This window comes from Stegastes partitus, unplaced genomic scaffold, assembly GCF_000690725.1.
Source record: "Stegastes partitus isolate 25-593 unplaced genomic scaffold, Stegastes_partitus-1.0.2 Scaffold570, whole genome shotgun sequence".
NCBI lineage: Eukaryota > Metazoa > Chordata > Actinopteri > Pomacentridae > Stegastes > Stegastes partitus.
The window spans coordinates 21,466-34,225 of NW_007578301.1; the positions used below are offsets into that span (position 1 = coordinate 21,466).

General features: G+C 42.4%; 1 protein-coding gene across 2 annotated transcripts; it reads right to left on the minus strand.

Moving 5' to 3' along the window:
* Window positions 1-984: 984 nt before the first annotated feature.
* On the minus strand, window positions 985-9,993 carry gpatch4 (G patch domain containing 4). Of its 2 annotated transcripts, none has more exons than XM_008288681.1 (8): window positions 9,881-9,993; window positions 8,698-8,776; window positions 8,528-8,601; window positions 8,344-8,421; window positions 6,402-6,518; window positions 5,533-5,654; window positions 3,088-3,138; window positions 985-2,938 (listed from the first exon to the last, which is right to left on the minus strand). In XM_008288681.1, the coding sequence occupies exons 2-8, from the start codon at window positions 8,774-8,776 to the stop codon at window positions 2,266-2,268; spliced, it is 1,194 nt and encodes a 397-aa protein (XP_008286903.1). In that variant the 5' UTR covers window positions 9,881-9,993; the 3' UTR covers window positions 985-2,265. The 2 variants fall into 2 exon arrangements, with proteins under 2 accessions (XP_008286903.1, XP_008286902.1); XM_008288680.1 differs by having other exon boundaries at window positions 8,329-8,421.
* Between the last annotated feature and the right edge of the window lie 2,767 nt (window positions 9,994-12,760).

Below are 12,760 nucleotides of genomic sequence, written 5' to 3' on the forward strand. Positions count from 1 at the left end.
ACTGAGGGAAACTCAATACAAAATTCTTCATAGATTACACATAACACCCTCCATTCAGAACAAGATGGACCCAGGCCTATCACCACAATGCCTGAAATGTCTTCATCTTTTTTGGCAGTGTAAATACACATCACGTTTCTGGTCCTGTGTAACAAAAGAGCTCTATGGCATTGTAAAAACTAAAGTAACCAAGGATCCTGGCCTCTTTCTACTGGGTCTGCCATCTAAATTTGTGTCACGCCCCTCTCTTAAATTTAAATTGCTAAACTTTTACTCTTGGCAAGAAAATGTATACTGTTGAAGTGGATCAAGGACAAACCTTACACTGTTACTATGTGGTACAAAGAAATTTTTTCTGTGCTTCCACACGAGAGGATTAGTGCAGTGATGAAAAGCAATGAACAGTTATTCTCGACCACTTGGCAACCACTCATGGATTACCTTCCTGCAGACAGTCTTGACTTACTGTCAAAAGGATTCTCTCACCTCAATTGGAAGCCCTCTGGACTGAAAACGGACACTGGACATTTCTTATTCAGGCTGAGGCTGGGCTTAAATGTGATTGGCTCTGGCGGGTTAATGAAACTGTGAAGCGAGCATGATGAGGGAATGGGGTATTTTGTATATGTGCTACTTTGTTTACCTTTTTGTTTTTGTTGTTTTAACTGTATTGTTTGATTTGTTTTTGTTTTGTCTGTTTGTTTTGTTTCTTTTACAGATTTTAGTCTTATTGGCTGTGTCTACGTCCATGTCCTTTAATTGGTATACTGTTTAAAAAACTCAAAATTGTTATTGAAAAAAACAAAGCTCCATTTCCGTCATTTATGCAACATCGCAGCAGGCTCATATTCAGTTTACTAAATTCACAGTATTATATTTTTGCAGTATGTCAGGATACTTTTTTTGCATATAACTTGGAACTTCAAATAAAGACAATGTAAAAAAGGAAATTAAGTAAAACTGAAAAACTGCTCACCATCACAGTGCATTTTGATGTCATTTTATTTGCACCAGTTTAGCCTGTGTACAACAAACCTGTGTGTTGCATCTACATTGTAAAATCACAGTGCCGTTGTCGGTTTTCTCAAAAAGGGTTTAAAGTTCTTTACATTTCATATCAGCTGCCCTGTAAATTACATGACGTTTCATATAAAGTTTGCAACACAGGCAACTCAAAAAGTCACCAACAGCTGGCTTGTAAGGCTGAAGTGGCACAACTGCTGGATGTCAGTCTGTGGTTACTGGTTTTAAAAATGAATACATGGTGCAATCAAAAAGTCCCAACACTGTTGTATCTGCACATCATGGTAACACGTGCAACACGTGCGAGCAGTAAAGGTGAGAACACTGCGTTGCATTGCACGATGACATCCGGACAGGTGCTTCAGATGTTTTTGAGGCAGCAGGTTGGTGCTCATGCACAATTTGTGAACTGTCACGGAGAGCAAGCATGACAGTCAGCAGCTGGATGATTATCTCTGGTGATAAGTGGTGGGTCTGCAGCTACCACTAAGACAAGAAACAGCAGTTCACCAGTGACCATCTTCAATGGTTGTGCACTTTGAATTCATCTCCCAGAGTCGGACTGTCAATGTAGAGGTCTACTGTTTCGTCTTCAGTAAGGACGTTGATATTCAGTTATTCAATTAATTGTTGTCAATAATTTAAATGACAAGAATATATTTTCCAATATAGCAGAAGACGAACGACATGACAGAAAACAAATAGTCTCTTACCCTGCCTCTGAATATTTGACTTTTACAGCAATGCAAAGGAACGACCACTCAAACTATTGGCAAGCAGGGAGCATTATGGAGGTTTAGCTGGTAAAGTCCCACCATGAGAAAGTCTCCTATGACGCTTAATGCCGACCGGGCAGAGCTGTTGCTTTAAAGGCATCCTGAAAGGAGTTAAGACAGCATCATCGTGGTTCAGTGGCTGATAGTGTACGCTGTTAGAGCAGACCAGGTAAGGCAACAGCCACTGAAGCAGCTTATGTCATGTGACTTTTTGTTTTTCATATATGCAGTCTCTGATTTTCACCACAACTTGAAGAGGCACAACTTCTGGATGGCTCTGGATTATCTCGTTACTGGTGTAAATTCCTAGTTCAAAAATGCTGTTCAGTTAAAAAAACATCTAAAATTCGTTTACAGGCAAAATCAGAGCAACAATGTTCAACAAAGAGCTGACGTGAGCTTGTAATGAGTTCCTCAATCAGCTGAGATAAATCAAGATAAGTCAATGTGTAGCAGCTTGTTCATGCTAATCCTTGGACTTTTTTGTCTTCTTCTTTGGTGGAGGCACCTGTTCATCGACATTGTTGTCCATAACTGATTTGTCCTTTTTGCACTTTTTCCTTTTCTGCTTCACTGCTGACTCCTCCAGTACTACATCCTCCGACCAGCTGGAATCCTTATTGTTGCTCTCTTCTTCCTCCTTAGGTTCACTGTGGTGTTTGGATGATTTCTTCTTCTTCTTGACTTTAGTGTCAATGTGCAGCTCGGCAGTTTCGTCTCCATTCTGCTCTGTGTTGTCTTTCTTCTTCTTGTGTTTCCTCTTTGTTTTATGAGAGTCACCCACTTCCCCGTTTTCTGTACCGTTCAAATCTCCCTCAGTGGAAACATCAACAGTTACCTCAGATTTCTTTTTCTTTTTTTTCTTCTTCTTTTTGGATTGAACATCAGTTTCAGGACTTTCAGACACTTTATCACCATTTAGCTCATCAATTCTCTCAGCAGATCTCTTCTTTTTCATCTTTTTTCTGCTGCAGTCCTCCATCGTTTTGTCCAGCTTCTCTAACTGGGAAGTCGGTGTGACACAAACTGGTGCAGCACTTTCTGGTTGACTTTTCTTGCTGTACTTGGCCATGAACTCAGCCTCCTGCTGCTCTAGCCTGGCTAACTTAGCACTCATGGTCAAGCCATGCCTGGCTCCTCTAAAAAAAGAAAAGAAAAACAAAACAAACAAAAAAAGAACAGTAGCAAAGAAAATGAGGACAGGCTCTCTTACGTCATTAATCATGAAATATTCAACAACCTTTTGGAGCTTACTGCTCAAAGTTTTGGCTTAATTTGATGAACTTACTTGTGAGCCGTGCGTCCTCCACAAGCCTTCATTAGATCCGCATCAGAAAGCCTGTCGAGAAAACACTTAGAATTTAGAAACCATATATAAAAGAGAGTCTGAAACAAATTTACAACCAGTCAACATAACAAATACAAAAATAAAGCCGCAAGCGGCGATGGACGGGTCCTCGCCCTACGCTTGTCGGCCGTTGCGCACGGCGGGGTGTGGCGCAAACCTGCTCCGGGCGGGACTGTCATCCGGCATGTCGAGTTTGGGGCAGATCAGAGCAAGTGTGGCCTAGTTACGAGCCACTTCCTGTTTAGTGGCGAGGCGCGGCAGCGTGCGTGTTGGCCGGGGTGCGAAATTGTCACGGAGTTTTGTCAAAATGGCGGACTTCCTGTTGAGTTTCGGGATTGGCGCTGATTGACTTTTTTGTGCGTTCTGACCTGCTACACATGCCCACTGAATCTTGCAGCTGTAGGTGAAACGGCCTTCCGACAGGACTGTGATAAATGCCAAAAACACAGCAAAAATGGACAAAATGGCCATTGAGCGAAATTGGACGGGCCGCCATTTCCAAACCGGGCCTCATCTGCGAAGTGTTTGAAGAACTTTTAGTCACCACGTCCTGCAGTTTGTGGCTGCCAAATGTCAGGTGTGTACCACGAACCCCCTAGGAGGAGTTCGATTTAGAAAATGGCCAAAAATGGTCATTTTTGAGCAAAAATGGCCTGGCATGGTCGCGGTTTTTCCAACATGGTGGATTTCCTGTTGGATTTACAGAAACATGCTAATGGACTTTTTGGTGCGTCACAAGTTGCTACATATGTGTGGCGAAGGTCATAGTTGTAGGTGAAACGTAGCCACAATGGGAGTCTGTTGAAATATTGTAGGGGGCGCAGTTGAGCCGTGTTGCATTTTAGAGGTTGGAGCGGAGAGATATTTTTATTTGTGCCGACCAGCTCTATGTGCATTCCAAATTGCGTAGCTGCAGGTCAAACGTGCTTTTGATAGGACTTCATTGAAATTTTCAAGGTGGTGCTGTGGAGCCATTTTGGCAGTGACGTGTCCAAGTCCCTTAAAATATCAAATTTTTCGCCAGTCCTGATGTGCGTGGCGATTTTGGTGAGTTTTCAAGCATGTTTAGGCCCTCAAAAACGCGTTTCAAAAGTCGGTAAAATAATAAATAATAATAATAATCACAACGGTTACAATAGGGTCCTTGCACTGGTGTGCTCGGACCCTAATAATAATCACAACGGTTATAATAGGGTCCTTGCACTGGTGTGCTCGGACCCTAATAATAATAATAACAATAATAATAATAATTAAAGCTGCAAGCAGCGTTTGTCGGGTCCTTGGTCTGCGTTGGACCCTCATGCCCGTCTGACCTCCATTTTGACACAACTTAAACCTGCTTTAAGGTGAAGGAACCATTTTTCTGTCTGCTCAGCCTCAGACTGTCAGTGAGTCACATGACCAGCTGCACTGAGCTGCCAATCAGCATTAAAGCTGTAGGCAATGATGTCATCGTTCTTCATGTCCCTTGGTGGGAGAGTGACATTTTTACTCGCTGTCTCTCTCCCATACAGCCACAATTTTCACCAAATGTGTGTAAAAACAGCATATTTTTGTGGGAAATCTTGTTAGGAAGCCCTCAGTGTCATTTTTAAAGCTGTAGGACCTTTAGTTTTTTGTGTAGATGACCAAATGTCTCAGCATGTCTGCACATGTCCCATACACAACCATATAAAGTTTGAGCTGCGACAGCTCATCAACTTTAACGGCTCGCCATTCGAAAACCGGTTGAGAAATGCCAAATCCCTTCAGAAATTTTGTACATCAAGGCCTTCTCTGTCTCCTGTACGAGTTTCAAGTTGACACGATTTACGGTGTCAGACAAGATAATTTTTCCCCAAAAGATATTTTCGCTCATTTTCCTACTTTGAAAGGCAAATTGCAGACTTCCTGGTGGAGATAGGTCAGGGGTATCAGCGCGAGATTTGTGGGGCTCATTGAGACGAACGTTTTGGTATTGGTTTGAGCTCTGTATGACATTCCTACTGGCCGCTAATGCCGTTTTAGTGTGTTTTTCTGTAACTAGGTGGCGCTAGAGAGCTTTTCTGTTGTTTTTTTTCATTTTATCAAATTTTTCGCCGATTCGGACGTGCGTGCCAATTTTGGTGAGTCTTTGAGCGTGTTTAGGGGGTCAAATTAAGGGTTTCGCGTTCGTCAGGCAAATAATAAGAAGAAAGAAACGAAGCAGGAACAATAGGGTCTTTGCCACAGGCTTTGCCAGCAGGGGTCCTCGGACCCTAATAAACACTCATTGGTGCACATTGGCACATTGACAAACACTTTTAAGTCAGTTTGTAATGACATTCTAATACCATAAAATGTTTATAAGCTAATAAATGATAAACAGAGGGCATTAAAATACTTAATCTGAGGTGAGGCTCTTACTTGGTGTTGCTGGAGAGATCCAGTTTCTGGTCGTCCTCCTCATCTGAGCTGCTGCTGCTGCTGTCAGGTGAGTCAGAGGACTTGGGCTGTGATTGCTCCTGACCAGACAGCAGTGTGGCAGACTGAAAGACAAGTCAGTTATTGTTGACATAGACCAAAATTAGGCAAATTTATCCTGTAAAAACCATTAATGTCATCCATATCACAGCATATAAGAAACTAGGGGTGTAACAGTACACAAAATCTGATATCACTTCAGTGTTTGAGGTCATAATAATAATTGAGCACAGTAAAGAAAAGAAATGTGTAAAATTCCCACCTAAACCAACCAGTCAAGTTACAGTTTACATCCATGTCAGTCATGTCAACCATGGGGAAGAGTTTGAAGGAATATCTAATAGCGTCTATCGATAGGCAGGTGATTTTAGGCTGGCCTATTTATAGGAGTGATATCAGACAACCTCCAGGGACAGACTGGTGATGAAATCCTAATTGAAACATCTTGAAAATAAAGTCAGGAAAGATCTTCACATCAATGCAAAACTAGGTTATGAACATGAAGACAACTATCCATCAGCATGCAGGGCAGATTAATAGCATGTTGTACCAAAAGAAAAGATGTGGGAAGGTGCAACCAGTGAAAAAATTAATCTGGAACCCTGAGCAGCCAAGACCAGTGTCATCAAGTTATTATCTGTCCAAATATGAAATATGGTCACAATCTCCCCTTTTGTTCTTGAGTTATGGCGCTGAATAATGACCAGAAACTCAGACCCGTCAACAAGCTAGAAGTTTAAATATTGTTCTGTAGCGATAGATTAAGAACTTGACTTTAGCCTCTACAAGTAAGAGACGCACAAACAGCTGACCTTCACAAAGCATCCATAAAGTTTGGCTTTAGCCAGCGTAGATTTTCGTGGTTTTTTATTGGAGATCATCCCATCCTCTTCATCATCCTCCACCGTCTTCTTCAACTTAATACCATTCTATATTTAAAAAGAAAAAAAAACAGAAAATACCAGCTGATTGCACAGATGAACAACAGAAAAGCCTGAGCTGTAGTTCAATGTCACTGAAATGTGCCCTTAATGTTAACTTTGGATCCACACACAGCTTTCACCATTAACACTTCAAAGGTGATGCTTCGACACCTCAAGTTACACCTAAAAATATTTTCACACTGACTCAACTTAAAAAAAAATGTCACTACGTTCAAGTGCAGCAGGTAAAGTCTAACACTAAAGCTTGCTATCTATCTGTTAAATCAGCCAGGGTTTCTTAATCTGGCTGTGCAAGAACAAATTGCATTTTTCTCTTATTTCTGAACACCGGGTAAACAAAAATGTCTATCTCTTACTGTTCTATCGCTTTCATTGTCCGCTAAGATCTATATCTACAAGCATTATTAATTATTGTTTTCCAGACTCTGCTTCAGGGCAATCTGTGGCTGGCTTCTCACTTAGCTGCTAGCGTAGCATAAGCCACTGTGAAAGGAGCTAGTGTCCCGATTTGTGTCGGTGGCTTAGCTTCTTCTCCAGTTTTTCCAGGTTGTGGCTTTGCTAGGGAGACGCGTCTGACAGAACAGAGTGTTAAAGTTCATCTGACTACAGAGAGAGGTTATGAAGCTCCAGGTAACATAAGCTGCAGGCTAAGAGGCGCAGTAAGTCTCTTAGTAATAGCCTTAGCCAGGGATGTCCAATCCTGGTCCTCGAGGGCCACAATCCTGCATGTTTTAGATGTTTCCCTCTTCCAACACACCTGATTCAAATGATCAGGATTGTTATCAGGCTTCTGCAGAGCTTGATGATGAGCTGATCATTTGAATCAGGTGTGTTGGAAGAGGGAAACATCTAAAACATGCAGGATTGTGGCCCTCGAGGACCAGGATTGGACACTCCTGGCATTAGCTTTGCATTATCAGCAGGACAAGTTCTAGCTGCGGGCTGCAAGGTGGCGCAGTTGGTAGCACTGTTGCCTCGCAGCAAGAAGGTTGCCGGTTCGCGTCCTGGTGGGGGCCGGAATCTTTCTGCGTGGAGTTTGCATGTTCTCCCCGTGCAGCGTGGGTTCTCTCCGGGTTCTCCGGCTTCCTCCCACACAGTCCAAAAACATGTTTAGGTTAATTGGTGATTCTAAATTGTCCGTAGGTGTGAATGTGAGTGTGCTTGGTTGTCTGTCTCTAAGTGTGGCCCTGCGATGGACTGGCGACCTGTCCAGGGTGTCCCCTGCCTTCGCCCTAAGTCAGCTGGGATAGGCTCCAGCCCCCCCACGACCCTAATGAGGATTAAGTGGTGTATAGAAAATGGATGGATGGATGGATGGATGGAAGTTCTAGCTGCTCTGACACCAACAAGTTAACGATTGGGTTCTTTTCTGTGAAACAGGGAAACTAGGCAATTTCCCTGAGCTGCTTCACTCTGCAAATGCGCTGCTCTGTGCCTTTGTGTAAACAATAGCTTTCAGTGATTGACTACTAGGATACAGCTAATCAGATAGTGGTATGGGCAGGACATTGCTTTACACCACAGAGTGCCTGCAGGGAGAGAGAGAGCGTTGGCAGCATCTGAGGCAAAGTCGCACATTTAATTCATTTAATCAGTCAATAAAGTAACAAAACCAATAATCAGAAAAATGCTAAATATTGGCCTCAATAATCAGCCAGGCCGATAATCGGTTGATACCTATTAGAAAGTTACAGATAATAGTCGATACTAGCACCTGCTATCTGATGTCAGAAAGGTGGAGGTGGTCCTGACGCCATCTGACATGCAGTTCAGACGAATCATAAATCCAGCTCACCTGATCAGACTCTACCTGCAGACTGGAAGAGGCCTTATTGAAGACATGATCCCACCAGTGGAAGGTGAACTGCTCCCCTTCCTTATGACCAACCTGCCAGAGAAAAGTACTAATGAGTTTATCTCAGGCCTGTTTTTATACAGACAAGACAGACAATACATACAAATAATCTGGCAAAATGAGATCAAGTGTCACTCACTCCTCCTTTGTCACATTTCACTTTGACCTTGATTGCCTCCGATATGCCATTTTCAGCTCGCCCAAGTCCTTTACCTGAGGATAGGGTGGGCTGATTAAGACGCCTGCAGCTGAAAATGACTTGGTGCAGCTGATGTTGGATTGTTGCAGGAAAAAGATGAAATTACTTACCATGTTCCCAGCCATGACGAAGGAGCTGCTGCTCTGCAAACTTCAAGCCTCGACTTTTCTCTTGTACAACTTCTGCCATCTGTACAAAAAGACAGGTAGTAAGCTATTAGGCAAAAGAAAAACTCTTATGTTTTCCTTCTCTTGTGCTAGATATCAATGTGTTGCCATCCAAACAGCTATTTTGGTCACACACCAAACCATATTTATCAACATAATAATACAAGCCTTATAAATCATAGGGACTTATGAAGGTGGTAATTAGAGTTGGGCAATGGGAATTGGGAACCAGTGTCAAAGTTCTAATTCAAAATAAAGCATTAAGAAAGTTTAAGTTTGATTCTCCTTGTTGGTTCTTCACTCATGCTACTTTATAAGCAGTGCACTACCATTTATCTACCGCTGTTCAGAATGCGTATTTGCTCCTGATGCAGTTTTCTTAATAAATCGTAAGTGCTGCTTTATTCTCAGCTAACCTGCTCAGCTGTTGGTTAGTTGCTTGATAAACAGGTGAGCAACACAAGTTGTGGTACTGTAGTGTAATAATCCCCTTCAGTAAATGCTACTCCAGAACATAAAAGGAGCTTAATCAGTCATACTGGTAATCAATACATTTCCAATGATTTTTAAAGCAAAGAGGCAAAACCTTTAGCAGGCTCTGATTGACTAATTTATGGGAATTTGTGATTGACATTTTTCACTGTATGCTAATATTCTAAAAAGGTCAAATATCAATTGTAAGACTCACTATCATAAAAATAATACCCTTAAAAAGAACTCATGAGCTGTGTTTTTAAGAGATTGTCAGTCTACTTTCATACACAATCACTATAAAGTCACGTAACTTCTATATTTCAACCCTATTCAGCAGTTATGTCTATATTTTGAACTGCAGCTGTGAAATATTGCCTCAGATGTAAGTTGCACCAGTATTCATGTCAAATTTTCTTTGCAGTACAATTACACAAAGCAAAATGTTTATTTACAGTTGTTCCTGTCATGTTAATTCTACTTTCATCCTTCTCGTCAGCACTCTGTGTATAAGCCAAAGCTAATGTAATTCACAGTTCTGTGTTGTTGATGCTAACAGCTAACCTAAAAGCTGAACGCATCTGTTTGACAGCCTTAATTCTGCGAAGGTTGAATAGAACTGCGAGACCACAACAGAAAGAAAAATTCAGTTTACCTCTCGACGTCTTGTTTTACTAAAATTTCCTCACTGAAAACGGCAGGAGTGTGAAACAACATCAGCATCAGCAGACAGCCATGCGGCTCCAGCTGCAGGCAGACATGACACCGGGCTGACGTCAACGCCTTCTTCTTCTTCGCTTTCTTCTTTTTCTTCTGTGGGTTTCAATGGCGGTTGGCAAACTAAGGTAAGGTGCATTATCGCCACCAACTGGACTGGAGTGTGGACGAGCGATTAGGCAGCTAAAAAAAAAAAAAATTATGTTACCTAGCTCCGTTTCTCTAATGAACTTAATGATGAAATGTTGAACCTTGTTTGCTGATTCCCCCAGAAGCCCTGATACTGTAAAGTTATGATGTTTTGCCTTCCTTAATGACAGGTGGAGATCCTTCCTCTGATTATCATATTTGTTGCAGTGAAGTAACACGTGTTCAACTGTTTCTGGCTGGTTACAATGTGTGCAGTTTCCAGTGGGATGTTTCTCTTTCTTCCTCTGTGAGCGGTTTTACAGCAGCGCTCAGCTACAGGATGCTGTTCCCTACAAAATAAAAGGAGATAAATAAATGTAGAGATCCAGCTTAATCAAGGCACGAGTTACAGACACAGTGAACTAAGAATTTAATTGCACTAATAACTTGTTTATTGCTGTATACGACAATTAAGCTTTTGAATTCTTTAACAATATATTCACTCCAGTATTTGTTGTTGGTCTCTTTGATTACTAATGGTAATCAATTACTGGTATTTGAAATTAACTTGTACTTTATTATACTATATTTAGGGTCCGAGCACACCAGTGCAAGGACCCTATTGTAACTGTCATGATTATTAGGGTCCGAGGACCCCTACTTGCTGCAGCAAGCAGGCGGGCAAGGACCCTGTTGTTCCTGCTGCGTTTCTTTCTTTCTTCTTATTATTATTTGCCTGACCAACGCGTTTGCCTTAATTTGACCCCCTAAACACGCTCAAAAACTCACCAAAATTGGCATGCACGAATCGGCGAAAAATTTGATAAAATGAAAAAAAAAAAATCCTAAAATGCTCTCTAGCGCCACCTAGTTACAGAAAAACACACTAAAATGGCCCTAGCGCCCAGTAGGAATGTCGTACAGAGGTCAAACCAACACCAAAACGTTCGTCTCAATGAGACCCACAAATCTCGTGCTGACACCCCTGACCTATCTCAAACAGGAAGTCCGCAATTTGCCTTTCAATGTAAGAAAATCCGTGAAAACTTCTTTTGGGAAAAAATTATCTTGTCTGACACCGTAAATCACACCAACTTGAAAATCGCACAGGAGACAGAGAAGGCCTTGATGTACAAAAGTTCTGAAGGGACTTGGCGTTTCTCAACCGGTTTTCGAATGGCGAGCCGTTAAAGTTGATGAGCTGTTGCAGCCTGGGCTCATACTTTGTATAGTTGTCTATGGGACATGTGCAGACATGCTGTGTCAGTTGGTCATCTACAGAAAAAACTAAAGGTCCTACAGCTTTAAAACTGACACTGAGGGCTTCCTAGCAAGATTTCCCACAAAAATATGGTGTTTTTACACACATTTGGTGAAAATTGTGGCTTTATGGGAGAGAGAAAGTGAGTGAAAGCGAGTAAAACTCTCAGCTCTCTCAGCCAGGGGAATGCTGAACGATGACATCATCACAGCTCAGTGCAGCTGGTCATGTGACTCACTGACAGTCTGAGGCTGAGAAGACAGAGAAACATGTCTCCTTCAACTTAAAGCAGGTTTAAATTGCGTCAAAATGGAGGTCAGACCGGCATGAGGGTCAAACGCAGACCGAGGACCCGACCAACGCTGCTTGCAGCTTTAATTATTATTAATATTTATTCCGACTTTTGAAACGCGATTTTGAGGGCCTAAACATGCTCGAAAACTCACCAAAATCACCACACACATCAGGACTATCGGAAGCACATATGACCTACAGCTACGCAATTTGGAACGCATATAGAGCTGATCGGCACAAATAAAAACATCTCTCCGCTCCAAGCTCGAAAATGCAACGCGGCTCAACTGCGCCCCCTACAATATTTCAACGGAGTCCCATCGCGGCTACGTTTCACCTACAACTACGACCTTCGCCACACATACTGTATGTAGCAACTTGTGACGCACCAAAAAGTCCATTAGCATGTTTCTGTAAATCCAACAGGAAATCTGCCATGTTGCCAGGCCATTTTTGCTCAAAAATGGCCATTTTTGGCCATTTTCTAAATCGAACTCCTCCTAGGGGGTACGTCGTACACACCTGAAATTTGGCAGGCACAAACTACATGACATGGTGACTAAAAGTTCTTCAAATGCTTCGCAAATGAGGCCCGGTGTGGAAATGGCGGCCCGTCCAATTTCGATCAATGGCCATTTTCTCCATTTTCGCAGTGTTTATTGCATTCAACTGACTCTTGTTGGATGGTCGTTTCACCTACAGCTACAAGATTCGCTGGGCATGTGTAGCAGGTTAGGACGCACAAAAAAGTCGACAACTCCAAGCCCTAAACCCAACAGGAAGTCCGTTATGTTGAAAAACCCCAGCGACAATTTTGGCGCATTTGGCTGACTTTTGGACATTTTTGACCATTTTCAAAATCTATCTCCTCCTACAGGGAAGGTCGTACACACCTGAAATTTGGCCAGCACAAACTACAGGAGGTGGTGATTACACGTTAGTAAAACGGTCCGCACAAGTGTGACGCCGTGGAAATGGCGCCCCCCTGAATTTGACCACAACGCCATAAAACACCAGAATACGAGACGTGCTGTGTCTGTGCTCCAATCGGCCTGATAATTAACACGCACACCGCCGCGGCTCACCACTAAACAGGAAGTGGCTCGTAACTAGGCCACACTTGCTCCGATCTGC